Genomic DNA, 15,127 nt, shown 5'->3' on the forward strand with positions numbered 1-15,127 from the left:
ATTTAACCGGGTTAGATTTTCAGTTCATAGGCCCTTTAACATGTTGTCTTGAAATTCAAGCATTTTTATAACTGTTGCCCAAATTTGAAGAAAACTGTTATGGCTGACCTGCTGGCTCTAATCTAAAGAGAACAACTGTTGAAAGGAGAGAGTTCACAAAGAGACAGAAAAAAATTATCTCAAAGTACTTTCTCCTAATTCATCACAAATCTTATGACAAGATTTCTTTGTTCACGTATTTTATATGGGACTAATAAAAAGATCTTTATTAGATGCTGAAAAGTATGACCATTATATCACCCATACTAACTAAATTATGTCACCAATACTAACTGAATTATGTAATGTTTTTGTATAAATATGAATGGCACTTCTAAGACTTCTAGTTGTTTTTTATGATGTTCTTTTAAATGAAATTTTGGTCATTTAGAAAGAAATTGTTTTTGTTTCAGGAAACACAATTTATCTTTGGGAGTTTTTACTGGCACTGCTCCAGGACAAGGCTACTTGTCCTAAATACATCAAGTGGACCCAGCGAGAGAAAGGCATTTTTAAATTGGTGGATTCTAAAGCAGTGTCCAGGTTGTGGGGGAAGCACAAAAACAAACCTGACATGAATTATGAGACCATGGGAAGAGCACTCAGGTATGTGAAGTTTTGGTATTTTATTTTGTTAAGAATATCATTTCCTGAATCCTAAAAAAAAATATTAAGCTTAAATTCAGCAAAGCACCAATAGTGGTAATGCAAGTACGTAATAAGAGGGTACATTTTCAGTCAGTTGTGGTGGCTCATGCCTGTAATCCCTACACTTTGGGAGGCTGAGGCTGCTGGATTGCTTGAGTCCAGGAATTTAAGACCAGCCTGGGCAACATGGCAAAACCCTGTCTCTACTAAAAATACAAAAAATTAGCCAGACATGGTGGTGTGCACCTGTGGTCCCAGCTATTCGGCAGGCTGAGGTGGTTGGATCACCTGAGCCCGGGAGGTTGAGGCTGCAGTGATCGAGATTGCACCACTGAACTCCAGCTTGGGCAACCGAAGTGAGACCCTGTCTCAAAAAAAAAAAAGGAAGGTGCATTCTCAAACATGAATTGCAGGTATGATATGTTAGTTATTATGGTAGAATAAATTAGTACTTCAAGAGTACTACTAGACATCATGAGAACTTTGAACAAGAGTAACATTTTATTCTTAAGCTCACTTTTAGTTCATTTTTTGGTGACTCTGTCATTTATTTTTCAAGATATGCATGTATTTGAGAGAGATTTATTGGAAATAAGAATGATCTGAATGACTTAGGGGATATAGATATTAAATTTGGCAATCTTAAACTAGAATTCTTTAATTACAGTTTTTGGATTTTTTAACATACTTTTTTAGGTTCTTGATTTTATTAAAATAGATGACAAAAAGTTGGATCACTTCTATTGCATATCATTAAGTTTTATACACAAAAGTCAATTACATTTACTGAATCAAATTTAAACTGATACAGCTTGCCTAGTAGGAACATTTCTAGAAAGCTGCGGAGGAGAAACAATTTATTGAGACTTTTCGTAGTTTTGATGATCCTGGCAAGCTGGCAGAAAGGGGCCGAGTGTGGTGGCTTGCTTCTATAATCCCAGCATTTTGGGAGGCCAAGAAAGAAGCATCGTTTCAGCCTGGGAGTTCCAGACCAGCCTGGGCAACATGGCAAAACCCAGTCTCTGCAAATGCAAAAATTAGCCGAGTGTGGTAGCATGCGCCTGTAGTCCCAGCTACTTGGGAGGCTGAGGTGGAAAGATTGCTTAAGGCCAGGAGTTCAAGGCTGCAGTGAGCTGTGATCATGCCACTGCACTCCAGCCTGGGCAACAGAGCAAGACTCTGTCTCTAAATAAATAAGTAAATAAATTAGCAGAAAGATAGAGGAAGAAAAATGAAAGACCAGAAGATTTCACATACTCTATCAAACAGTCCCCCAATCAGCATTAGTTTTAGATTTAGTTGGTAATAAGAACTTATCTCTATCTGTGCATAAATGTATGTTTATCTTATATGAAATAACTGCCCTTTATTTAGAAATTCTTTTCTCATTAGTTTGATTCCAACTTTAAAGGTTTTTTTTTTTATGATTAGGGAAATTTGATTTTGTTGAATATTTTAATTGATGTTTGATTGAATAAAATGTTGATGAAATTGTCTGCTTTGAATAGGTACTATTACCAAAGAGGTATTCTGGCAAAAGTGGAAGGTCAGCGCTTGGTGTATCAGTTTAAAGAAATGCCAAAAGATCTTATATATATAAATGATGAGGATCCAAGTTCCAGCATAGAGTCTTCAGATCCATCACTATCTTCATCAGCCACTTCAAATAGGAATCAAGCCAGCCGGTCAAGAGTCTCTTCAAGTCCAGGGGTAAAAGGAGGAGCCACTACAGTTCTAAAACCAGGGAATTCTAAAGCTGCAAAACCCAAAGATCCTGTGGAAGTTGCACAGCCATCAGAAGTTTTGAGGACAGTGCAGCCCACGCAGTCTCCATATCCTACCCAGCTCTTCCGGACTGTTCATGTAGTACAGCCAGTACAGGCTGTCCCAGAGGGAGAAGCAGCTAGAACCAGTACCATGCAGGATGAAACATTAAATTCTTCTGTTCAGAGTATTAGGTGAGAAAACCAAACTACTGATGCTTATTACTTCAATATGTTTCTGACCAGAGACATTATTTGTTAAGTGGGTCAAGATTCAGAAATGAAAATAAAAGTATATAGATTTCAAGCTAGAACTCTTGGTTACCGGATTTTTCAGGAGCAGTATATATTATGTCAGTCCTCTAATTATGCCACTGGTCCCTTCATTTACATTTTGACATTATTGACATTATTCTGTCAGTTTAAGTGTAGTTCACTATACCTTTGTATAACTGGATTGAGCCATATAAGAAGTTATCTAGATGTGAGAAAATCCAGGGAATGGTTTCAAATCTTTATTCAGGCCAAGTCAGAAGCCTCAAAAATTCAACGTAAATTGACATATTAGGACATTGAGAGTGCATGGAGTTCCAAGCAATAAATGTTGCTCCTTGAAAGATCCTATCTTGGAACAATTCTAAAGTTCAAATAGGAGGGGAGGCCAAGAATCTAAGGTGCTCTTTTTCAGGCTTTTAGAGCGGCAGAAGTCAGAAAAGCAGGGTTTGTTTGTTTGTTTGTTTGTCTGTCTTTTCCTTTTCGGTTAAATCAGATTTGCCTCAGAGCCCCAGGAAAAGATGCTAAACAGCAAATTGACTGAGAGAACCTGTCTGCCTTGGACTGATCTTCAGCAGAAATTTGGGACTAGTCTAAGCTGATTTAGAATGGGGGTATGGGATGAAGGCAGAAAATTATATGGATATTTGTAGCATTTTTCTGTTTATACTGTCATGAATTTCTAGAACATGAATTATAATACAATCTAGCAGCCTTTTCAAAGCCAATACAAATTATTATTTGATTACTTTTATTAGCAAACGTCAGTCTTACGTTTTTATATTCCAGAATGTAAATGTGGAGGTTTTGCTCAATTGATCTTGAAGTAAGGTAACATTACCTAGACTTCAATCTAGGTAATGTTAATGAAGTCAAGGCAGACTTCAATGATTCAGTCTTCTTTGTATAGACAATTTAAAATGTTTGACCTTTTGAAAATATTCTCTTAAATCTTCAGTTGATTTGCGAGGAGTGCAAAGATGACCTTTAAATTTTTTATTGGCTGCTACATCTTTAACTGTTTTTAAAGGAGTATATCTTGAGTACCCTTATCCAAAATGCCTGGGACCAGGAATATTTTGGATTTTGAACTGTTTCAGCCTTTAAATCGTTGCATTATACTTACCCAGCATATCATCCCACATCCAAAAATCTGAGATCCAAAATGCTCCAGTGAACATTTCCTTTGAGCGTCATATTGGCACTCAAAAAGTTTCCTATTTTGGGACATTTTGGATTTCAGATTTTCAGATTTGGAATGCTCAGTGGGTGCTTATTTAACTCTTACTGTCTGTATTCTTCCTTTAATGTTTTGTATTTCCTTAGGCCCTGTGGGTTGCATGTGATGACTGGGTGTCTAGTTGGGAGTGTGTAGTTCCTCCCATTGGTTTCTAGGCTGTTTGTTGTTTGCATTTGTGTTGATAGGAGACCTATAATGGCCACAGCTGATTCCATGGAATTTTTTTAGCACCTGTATTCAAAATATTCTTTTTAGACTGTGAGAATAAAACCAAAACAAAAATCTCTTCCTTTGAAAGATACTAAATTGTAGATATTGTAGAGTAGGTTTTTGTTTTGTTTTGTTTTGTTTTGTTGTTTTTTTGTTTTTGAGACAAAGTCTAGCTAGCTTTGGTGCCTAGGCTGGAGTGTAACGATACCATTGTAGCTCACTGCGTCCTACCGCCAGGACTCCAGCCACCTTCCCACCTCAGCCGTCCTTATAGCTGGGACTACAGGCATGTCCAGCTAATTTTTTAATTTTTGTAGAAATGGAGTTTTACTTTGTTGCCCAAGTTGGTCTTGAACCAAGGCCAACCAAGCAATCCTACCACCTCGGCCTCCTGAAGTGCTGGGATTATAAGTGTGAGCCACTGCACCTGGCTTAGAATGGTTTTTTATTAGGACAAGTTCTGGTTTTGTTATTTCTTATGTTTTTTGTTTGCATTTTTCTAATTACCCAACCTTTTACTATGAAAAATTTCAAAGTATGGAAAAATTCAGCTAGTACTATGAACACTTATTTACTATCCACCTAAATTCACAAATTGATAGCATTTTGCATTATTTGTTTTCTATTTATTTATACTCTTTTTTCTCTTTGCTGTATCTTTCTTGATTTTTGATGACTTATTAATAAAATCAGAGGCTTTTAACTTTTTCCCTGTGGTTGAGAGAAGGTGGAATATATATGATTATATATATAATTAGATAAATTATTAATATAACAACAAGAGCTGACACTTATAGAGCACTCTTTGTATTTCATACACTTTACATATAGTGAGGTATAGAATCCTCATAGCTCAATGAAGAATAGATAATATCCCCGTTTTATAGATGTGGAAACTGAAGCAAGGAGAGACCAGGGAACTTGGTCACATCTAGTAGATGGTGGAGATAGTATTTTAATGCCAGTTGTTTAGCTGCAAGCAGTGAAGTTAATGACTTGCTACACTGCCTACTGATTTACATAAATCACAGGAATTGTCAGTTATTTACAGTAAAGCAGCAACATCTTAATTTTGTCCTTCACTCATTTATTTTTATTTCATGTGATTGCATGCATCTATGTTGATTCAATTAAGCTTTTCTTAATTGGTGTGCAGTATATATGCTCAGTTTTTACAAATTTACAAAAAGAAGCCAGTTTGATTCTGGCTTCATGGTAGTCAAAGAAACAACAACAGAAAAACTGCTGGTAAACTATTTTCTGAAAATTGCCCCTTGGTAAACATGGGAGGCCATTTTACCTAGCATAACTTTTATTTATCCAAGCATTAATAATTTTTCTTAGGATCTTTTAAATAGATTATCCTGGCCAGGTGCAGTGCCTCACACCTGTAATCCCAGCACTTTGGGAGGCTGAGGCAGGTGGATCACCTGAGGTTGGGAGTTTGAGACCAGCCTGGTCAATATGGCAAAACCCTGTCTCTATTAAAAATACAAAAATTAGCTGGGCATGGTGGCAGGCACCTGTAATCCCAGCTACTCGGGAGGCTGAGGCAGGAGAATAACTTGAACCCAGGAGGCAGAGGTTGCAGTGAGCCAAGATCACATCACTGCACTCCAGCCTGGGCAACAGAGTGAGACTCCGTCTCAAATAAGTAAATAAACAAATAATCCTGTGAAAATGTATAATGTGTAGGTTCTCTTAAAAGCATATAGAAGCTGAGTGCGGTGGCTCATGCCTGTAATCCCAGCACTTTGGGAGGCCAAGGCAGGCGAATCACGAGGTTAGGAGTTCGAGACCAGCCTGGCCAACATGGTGAAAACCTGTCTCTACTAAAAATACAAAAAATTAGCTAGGTGTAGTGGCGGGGGCCTATAATCCCAGCTACTCGGGAGGCTGAGGCAGGAGAATCGCTTGAACCTGGGAGGCGGAGGTTGCAGTGAGCTGAGATTGTGCCACTGCACTCCAGCCCAAGTGATGGGGTGAGACTCCATTTCAAAAAAAAAAAGAAAAACTTCAGCTTTTCGGCCTTGCCAGTTATTAGGTGTGAAATTGAATCATGTTAATTATTTTGAGTCTGTTTCCTTATCTATAAAGCACAGATGATAATATTGAACCTTCCATGTGGCTGTGGCAATTAAACAACACCTGACACCTGAATAGATCCTCAACAAAAGCTAAATGTTGTATGGTCTGTGTTAGTTTCAGAAATTTTGATAAATTGTAAATTACCAATATTTTTCCAGTTGTTTACAAGCAGCTTAGGAGATTTTTTAAAAGTAGTCAGCTGTAACAGAATCTGTATTACATAATATAACCAGACAGTTTAATCATTAACTAAGAAAAAAGTAATTTTAAAATTCTGTGGTTAACAGATACTTCATAATATTTTATTTAATCTCTGAATTTGTATTATTGAAAATTGTTTTAGAATTTGTTCCAATAAGCCAATATATTTGCATTGTAGATAGTATAGATAAATATATGTATTTTCTGACAGATGGCAGTCAGGTGTCTAAAAGAAAAGGACTTTTTTTTTTTTTTGAGACTGAGTCTTGCTCTGTAACCCAGGCTGGAGTGCAGTGGCACGATCTCACTCACTGCTACCTTCGCCTCCCAGCTCCCAGTTCAAGCAGTTCTCCTGCTTCAGCCTCCCGAGTAGCTGGGATTATAGGCACATGCCACCATGCCCAGCTAATTTTGTATTTTTAGCAGAGATGGGGTTTCATCATGTTAGCCAGGCTGGTCTTGAACTCCGGACCTCATGATCCACCCATCTTGGACTCCCAAAGTGCTGGAATTACAGGTGTGAGCCACCACGCCCGGCCAAGAAAATGACATCTTTTTCTAATTTAAACAGAAGCATCGAAGTCCTAGTGGTAGCCCTGATTAGCAATATGGAAAATTTCCAAGTACATTATTGCTTGTGTCATACCTTAGAAAAGGAAAGAAGAATGAGAGAGGCGTATATTGAAGAGTTGTAACTGCCTGTTGTTTAAGGATAGAAAAGTAAATACTCATCTTTAGCACTTACTGAAGATGAAGTTGCTCAGGACTTAAGTGGCGGCAGTCTGTTGTAATGGTTAGGCGGCACATCGGCTCTGCAGTCAGATGGCCTCTCTTCTTCTCTAATTGGTCACCTTATTCAAGCTGTTACAACCTGTATGTGCATCAGTGTTTTCATACGTAAGATGGGGATAATAATATTTATAGGGTGACAAGGTTATATATATTATGCATATTGATGTAATCTGTGTGCTAACTATATGTCAAATATCTATGTGTATGTTATGTAAACTCTTGTCATGGGAAGCCCTTGGGCTTTTTTATTTAAAAATGGTGTTTGGGCTGGGCATGGTGGCTCACGCCCAGAATCCCAGCCCTTGGGGGGCCGAGGTGGGTGGATCATGAGGTCAGGAATTCAACACCAGCCTGACCAATGTGGTAAAACCCTGTCCCTACTAAAAATACAGAAAAATTAGCTGGGCATGGTGGTGGGTGCCTGTAATCCCAGCTACTCGGGAGGCTGAGGCAGAGAATTGCTTGAACCTGGGAGGTGGAGGTTGCAGTGAGCTGAGTTCGCACCATTGCACTCCAGCCTGGGCGACAGAGTGAGACTCCATCTCAAAAACAAACAAACAAACAAAAAAACGGTATCTGGCTATAGCATCAGGTACTATACCCAGACTCCCATCTCACCCTAGATTTCCCTGAATCAAATGGGCAAGAGAGCTTGGGTGGCATCTAAGTTTGGTAATCCGTATCCTGTGTGAATGGGCGGGCTCTAGTCACCCTGTGCCTTTATTTCCGCTTCTTTTGAACCTGTCCTGAATTGCTCTGGGTCTTTGTTTCATCTTTCCACCAAGCCAATTTGTTTTTCTCCTCCACTATTTTATTTCTCATATGTGAGAAACAGACTGCATAACTAACTTTCAAAATGTAGCTTTAATAATCTAGTGGTAATATGTAACGCTTGGTTTATGCAGACTAATCTAGCTGTTAGTTGTTTGAAATATCAAGTATCTTTCATTAAATAACTTTACAGACTTCAAAGAAACAGTTGACATCCAGATGCTGAGATTTTTAAACGACATTTGTTTTATATACTATATTAATAACCATAACTATAAATTTTAGAGCTGTGAACTTTTTAAATTAGATTGAATGATAATATCATTTATGTAACTTTCTCTTCAATGAATGGGATTAACAGCCTACACAAACTAGATTTTGCATTAAAGGATTTTATGTTAAACTGCAGCGTTATGACCAAAATTTGTGAAAATTATTTGAACGTGGAAAACTGCTAAAACATGCTTCTGTGTATTTTTCCAAAGCTTAGCCATATTTTCTCTGTCAGTCCAAAAGCCCTGACAGATTAATTATAATCATGGCTTGTTTCATCTAAATATGACATGAAATGTGAGCTATTAAAACCCTAAGAATTCTGTCGTATGGTTAAGACTGAGGTAGGTTTTTTGTTTAGGTTAATTAAGCACTTCCCCCTTTATATATAAAAACAGGTTGAGTACAATTACATGAATTTTTGTAATTATTGTGGATGAGCATGTTGATAACATTATCTCTCAAGTATTAAAATAGCAGGCCGGGCTCAGAGGCTCATGCCTATAAGCCCAGCACTTTGGGAGGCCAAGGCGGCTGGATCACCTGAGGTCAGGACTTCGAGACCAGCCTGACCAACACAGAAAACCCGGTCTCAATTAAAAATACAAAAATTAGCCGGGCGTGGTAGTACATGACTATAATTCCAGCTACTCGGGAGGCTGACAGGAGAATGGCTTGAACCCAGCAGTGGGAGGTTACAGTGAACCAAGATCATGCCACTGTACTCTAGCCTGGGCAACAAGAGTGAAACTCCATCTCAAAAAAAATAGCAGGAATGAATCAAACAGATTTGCTTTTAAATTCCTAATTTTAAGAAGCTCAAGCGAACTTCTTGCTAAGCATTTTTTTTTTTTTAAACAGAGTCTCGCTCTGTTGCCCAGGCTGGAGTTCAGTGGCGCGAACTCCGCTCACTGTAAGCTCCGCCTCCCAGGTTCACGCCATTCTCCTGCCTCAGTCTCCCAAGTAGCTGGAACTACAGGAGCCTGCCACCACGCCTGGCTAATTTTTTGTGTTTTTAGTAGAGATGGAGTTTCACCAGGTAGCCAGGATGGTCTCGATTTCCTGACCTTGTGATCCACCTGCCTTGGCCTCCCAAAGTGCTGGGATTACAGGCGTGAGCCACCACGCCCAGCCCTTGCTAAGCATTTTAGCATCCTCCTCCTTCCCCAACAAAATTAGCTCCTCATTTGTGTTAATGTGACCCTATGTACAGACCTTTCTTCCATAGCACTCAGCAGATGGTATCATAGTTAATGGCCTGAGAGTTTTGTGTTAGGCATCTCTGTATGTAGTGTTTAATACAAAGTCTGGCATGATATTGGTCATGCTGTGTTGAAAATATGGGAAGTAGCATTTTGAAACCTACAACTGGTATTTTGTAAAATGACTTGTCAAGTATTAAAGTTTTAAATGATGTAGAATATGCTAATTGTCTCACTTTAATTTCATCATCTCAATAGGACTATACAGGCTCCAACCCAAGTTCCAGTGGTTGTATCTCCTAGGAATCAGCAGTTGCATACAGTAACACTCCAAACAGTGCCACTCACAACAGTTATAGCCAGCACAGATCCATCGGCAGGTACTGGATCTCAGAAGTTTATTTTGCAAGCCATTCCATCATCACAGCCCATGACAGTACTGAAAGAAAATGTCATGCTACAGTCACAAAAGGCAGGCTCTCCTCCATCAATTGTCTTGGGCCCTGCCCAGGTTCAGCAGGTCCTTACTAGCAATGTTCAGACCATTTGCAATGGCACCGTCAGTGTGGCTTCCTCTCCATCCTTCAATGCTACTGCACCTGTGGTGACCTTTTCTCCTCGCAGTTCACAGCTGGTTGCTCACCCACCTGGCACAGTAATCACTTCAGTTATCAAAACTCAAGAAACAAAAACTCTTACACAGGAAGTAGAGAAAAAGGAATCTGAAGATCATTTGAAAGAGAACACTGAGAAGCAGCCACAGCCTTATGTGATGGTAGTGTCCAGTTCCAATGGATTTACTTCTCAGGTAGCTATGAAACAAAACGAACTGCTGGAACCCAACTCTTTTTAGTTAATATACCAAAGCTTATGGATGATTGATTGTTAATTGAACATTTTCAATTATATGCAAACTGATTGATTCTAAGATAAAGTCTAAGGAGGTTTCTAATTTTGTAATTGTTAAAAGATAGTTAATTTTGATTTTGTTAGATGAGGGAGGAAAACTCAACTGTTTCTCTTTGTTATCTAAATGTTTCAGAATTCAGTCGTGAAGGAAAAGGCATTTTACACTATGAAGACATTCTTTTGAGATTTTTTTTTCAGTTGCTATATCATAAGCATTTTTAAAATTTCTTTTCTAATTTTACATTGTATTAGATTTTCTGATTCTTTTGTAAATACAGAACTTAAATAGAAGGCAACAGGAAATTTATATAGGAACTATTTTCATTCCACTTGTATAAGTTAAGTCTTGACTCTTTCAAATGCAAAAACCTATTTTATGCTTTGTTAAAATTATGGTGTCTCTTAGATTGACTTTAGTTGGCTGTACTATATAATATAGAACTATGAATATGTAAAATAACATGAAAAATTGGAGGTTCTGGTGGTGTGGCTGACCCTGTTTCAGAAGCAGGATGGTATAAAAGCATCAGCCTAACTAAGAATGGCACTCCCACTAACTCGCTATGTAATCTTGACCTCTTTGGGCTTTAGTTCTTCTCATAAAAGGAAGAGATGTGTTGGACTAGACTAGATGATCACCACTGTCTCTTCTAGTTCTAATCTTTTTATTTCTAATACCTGTATTTTCAAGTTATGTCAATTAAATCATTATCAGGTTATTTCCTAATGTAAGAATAGCTGAAATGTTGCAGAGAAATAAGTGACCCAACAAAATTTATTCATCTATTATGGGTAAGATCTGCCATAAATTCTTCCTAAAGAATTTGTTTACTAACTCTTTAAGCCACTGTGCTTTGCGGTCCATTAGTAAACTTGTGTTGCTAAGTGCTAAACAGAATACTGCTATTTTGAGAGAGTCAAGACTCTTTCTTAAGGGCCAAGAAAGCAACTTGAGCCTTGGGCTAATCTGGCTGAGTAGTCAGTTATAAAAGCGTAATTGCTTTATATTTTGGATCATTTTTTATTGGGGGTGGACTTGGGGGGTTGCATACAAAGATAACATATATATCCAAGTTTCTGAAATGAAATGTTTTTAGATTACTTTTTCAACTGTAAATAATGTACATTTAATGTCACAAAAAAATTGTCTTCTGCAAATTTTCTAGTATAACAGAAATTTTTGTAGATGAAATCATTATGTTTAGAGGTCTAATGTTATGTTTTCATATTACAGAGTCAATTTGTATTTAAACAAAAATTTAAATTTTGGAATCCTCTAAACAATTTTGTATCTTTAATTGGTTTATTATTAAATAAATCATATAAAAATTCTCAGTGTTTCTGTTTTCAGGCAAAAGTTTCTTAAAGTGTACAAAGAATATTGCTAGAACATTAGCATTACTTAATGTTTATAAATAAACAAACTCCGTTAGTCAGAATTGCAGGATATCATCCTTTCACTTTTCCTTTATAGCAGGCCAAATGACAGTTTCTAAACATCACACAATGGATTACCAAGTTGTAAAAATTAGACAACAATAAAATATTCCCAGCAATAATATTAAACACACTTTTGTTTCGTTTTGTTTTGTTTTTGAGACAGAGTCTCAGCTCTGTCGCCCAGGCTGGAGAATAGTGGCGTGATCTCGGCTCACTGCAACGTCCACCTCCCAGGTTCTAGCTATTCTCCTGCCGTAGCCTCTCAAGTAGCTGGGATTACAGGTGCCCACCACCACATCCAGCTAATTTTTTGTATTTTTAGTAGATACGGGGTTTCACCATCTTGGCCAGGCTGGTCTTGAACTCCTGATCTCAGGTGATCTGCTCGCCTTGGCCTCCCAAAGTGCTGGGATTATAGGTGTAAGCCACCACGCCCCACCTAAACACACTTTTGAAAATAAGTTCTCTAGTTAGAAACTGGGTCAGTTAATAGTTAAACTTGGAAAACATCGAAAAATTTTCTTATGAAGATTAAAATCTCTGTAATTCAATAAGTAAGTTTCACTTATTAATTTTTTCATGTTTGTGAATATTCTTCCAAAGTGTGATTTTAAAGGCCGTGTAATATTATATTAGTATACCAAAATCCAGTTACATAAAACTTTTTTAACTAGATAAGTTAGTTTTATGGTTTTTCACCACATAGTGAATATCAGTGTCTTAGTTTATTTTCTTCATTGCTGCTATAACATAATACCTGGGACTGGGTAATTTATAATGAACAGAAATTTATTTGCCCACAGTTCTGGAGTCTGGGAAGTCCAATATTAATGCACCAGCAGGTTTGGCAGTTCTCATTCCAAACAGTGCCTGAACACTGTGCCCTCTGGAGGGAAAGGAGGCTTCATCTTCAAATGGCAAATACAGAAAAGCAAAGAGAGCCCACTTCCACTTCCAAAAGACTTTGTATTTATTTATTTATTTTTTATTTTTTTGAGACAGAGTTTTGCTCTTGATGCCCAGGCTGGAGTGCAATGGCGTGATCTCGGCTCACCTCAACTTCTGTCTCCCGGGTTCAAGAGATTCTCCTACCTCAGCCTCCCAAGTAGCTGCGATTACAGGCATGCACCACCACGCCCAGCTAATTTTCTATTTTTAGTAGAGGCGGGGTTTCTCCTTGTTGGTCAGGCTGGTCTCGAACTCCCAACCTTAGGTGATCTGCCCGCCTCGGCCTCCCAAAGTGCTGGGATTACAGGCGTGAGCCTTTTTATGAAGGCATTAAACCCATCCATGAAGGTGGAGCCCTCCTGGTCTAATCACTGCTTAAAGGCTCCACCTCCCAATACCTTTACTTTGGCAATTAAATTTCAACATGAGTTTTGGAGGGAACAAACATTCCAGCCGTAGCATACAGTACATAATGATTTTTTAAAAATTAAGGATCTTGCACTATTTTTGAGTCAGTTATCCTTAGAGGAGATACCAGATAAACTCTCTTTATTTATAATAGTAGCACCATTTAAATTGTGTATTTTTTTTTTAATTTAAAAGGTATAGTATAAGAATTTTTAGAGACACTATTATTTAAGGTTATTGGAATAGTGTACAATTACCATGAACAGTGAAATTTTAAAGATGGGAAAAGAAGTCCGGACGCGGTGGCTGTCGCCTGTCATCTCAGCACTTTGGGAGGCCAAGGTGGGAGGATCACTTGAGCCCAGGAGTTTTAAGACCAGCCTGGGCAACACAGTGAGATGTCATCTCTACAAAAATTCAAAAAATGAGCCAGGTGTAGTGATGCACTCCTGTGGTCCCCACTACTTGGGAGGCCAAGGCAGGAGGATCACTTGAGTCAGGGAGATGGAGGCTGCAGTGAGCCATGATCATGCCACTGCACTCCAGCGTAGGTGACGAGGGAGACCCTGTGTTCAAAAAAAAAAAGGAGAAGAAAGTCATGTAGTAAGAACCTTAAAACTTCAAAAGCTTAGTCTTTTGGTTTTAACTAAGTATCAGCTACTAAGGAACCTATGTTTCCCCCATTAGAATGTCTTGTGTATCCATATATTCCTTTTTTGTATCTATAGCTACCATCCTAGTTGTAGTCTTTTCTATGTTATTCTTGCCACAGTTTATTCATAAACAATATGTGAGTGTGTATTTTGTGGCAGGCAGTATTCTCTGTGCTGGAGATAGGTCAGTGAACAAAACAGACAATAGCCCCCCAAGTGACTTCCTGCTTGTGAACTCTTAGTTTGTCAACATGAACTGTTTTTATTCACACTTCTAACACTAAAAGCTTGGGATTTTTTCACACCCACTCCCAGTTCTGATACCAACTGGGTGTCTTTGTCCTACAATTCAGTCCAATTCTGACCCTAACCACTTGGAATTAGCACAGACCCCACAGGTTAAGGGGCTTAGTCTCTCAAAACCGCCCCTCCTTCCGACACCCATTGCAAGTCCCAGGTTTCCACTTGTACTTCTGACCAGCTGGCTATAAATCAGGGGTTTCCATGACCTCCACCTGCTTAGGTTGGATAATTTACTAAAAGAGCACATAAAACTCAGGGAGCCAGTTTACTGGTTTACATTTATGTCAGTTTATTATAAAAAATACAACTCATGAACAGCCAAATGAAAGAGATGCATAAAGCAATGAATGGGAGGAAGTGAACAGAGCTGCTCTCCCGTCTCATGGTGTGCCACCTACCTAGCACCTCGAAGTGTTTACCGACCTAGATGTTCTCCAGACACCAACATTTTAAGAGTTTTTTAATGAAGCTTTTACTACATAGGCATGCCTGATTAAATCCCTGGCCATTGGTGATTGAACTCAATTGTTACACCCTCTCCCCTCCCAGGGGATGGGACTGAAAGTTCCAACTCTATTTACATGGTTGGTTCCTCTAGAAATCATTTCCCATCCTGAAGCTATCTGGGGACCCATGAAGTGTCCACCTTATTAGCATAAACTCAGGTATGGTTGAAAGGGGCTTGTTACGAATAACAAAATATGCTCTTACCCTTCTAAATGCCAAGGGTTTCAGAAGCTAGGGTGTCAGGAACTAGGGATAAAAGCCAAATAAGATATTTTTATTGTATCACAATCATGCACCTACTTACAGAAGAGTCTTTCTAAAATAGCCCTTGGCAGTTTGGGCAACCTAGTGAGACCCCATCTCCAGAAAAAGTCAAAATATTCACAGTGCATGCTGGCAAGAGCCTGTAGTCCCAGCTCTTCAGGAGGCTGAAGTGGGAGATCTCTTGAGCCTGGGAGG

The 15,127-nt window shown here is 38.6% G+C and overlaps 1 protein-coding gene across 5 annotated transcripts in view; it reads left to right on the plus strand.

Annotated features, from left to right (window-relative positions):
- The window catches only part of ELF1 (E74 like ETS transcription factor 1), a 114,467-nt gene extending 102,723 nt beyond the window's left edge, over positions 1 to 11,744 (plus strand). For all 5 annotated transcript variants that reach the window (XM_023208892.1, XM_023208890.1, XM_023208893.1 and 2 more), the window contains 3 exons: positions 453 to 645; positions 2,196 to 2,645; positions 9,759 to 11,744. In XM_023208892.1, the coding sequence (XP_023064660.1) occupies positions 453 to 645; positions 2,196 to 2,645; positions 9,759 to 10,353 (1,238 nt within the window). In that variant the 3' untranslated portion in view covers positions 10,354 to 11,744. The remainder of the gene's footprint in view (positions 1 to 452; positions 646 to 2,195; positions 2,646 to 9,758) is intronic.
- Positions 11,745 to 15,127: the final 3,383 nt, after the last annotated feature.

This window comes from Piliocolobus tephrosceles, chromosome X, assembly GCF_002776525.5.
Source record: "Piliocolobus tephrosceles isolate RC106 chromosome X, ASM277652v3, whole genome shotgun sequence".
Lineage (NCBI taxonomy): Eukaryota > Metazoa > Chordata > Mammalia > Primates > Cercopithecidae > Piliocolobus > Piliocolobus tephrosceles.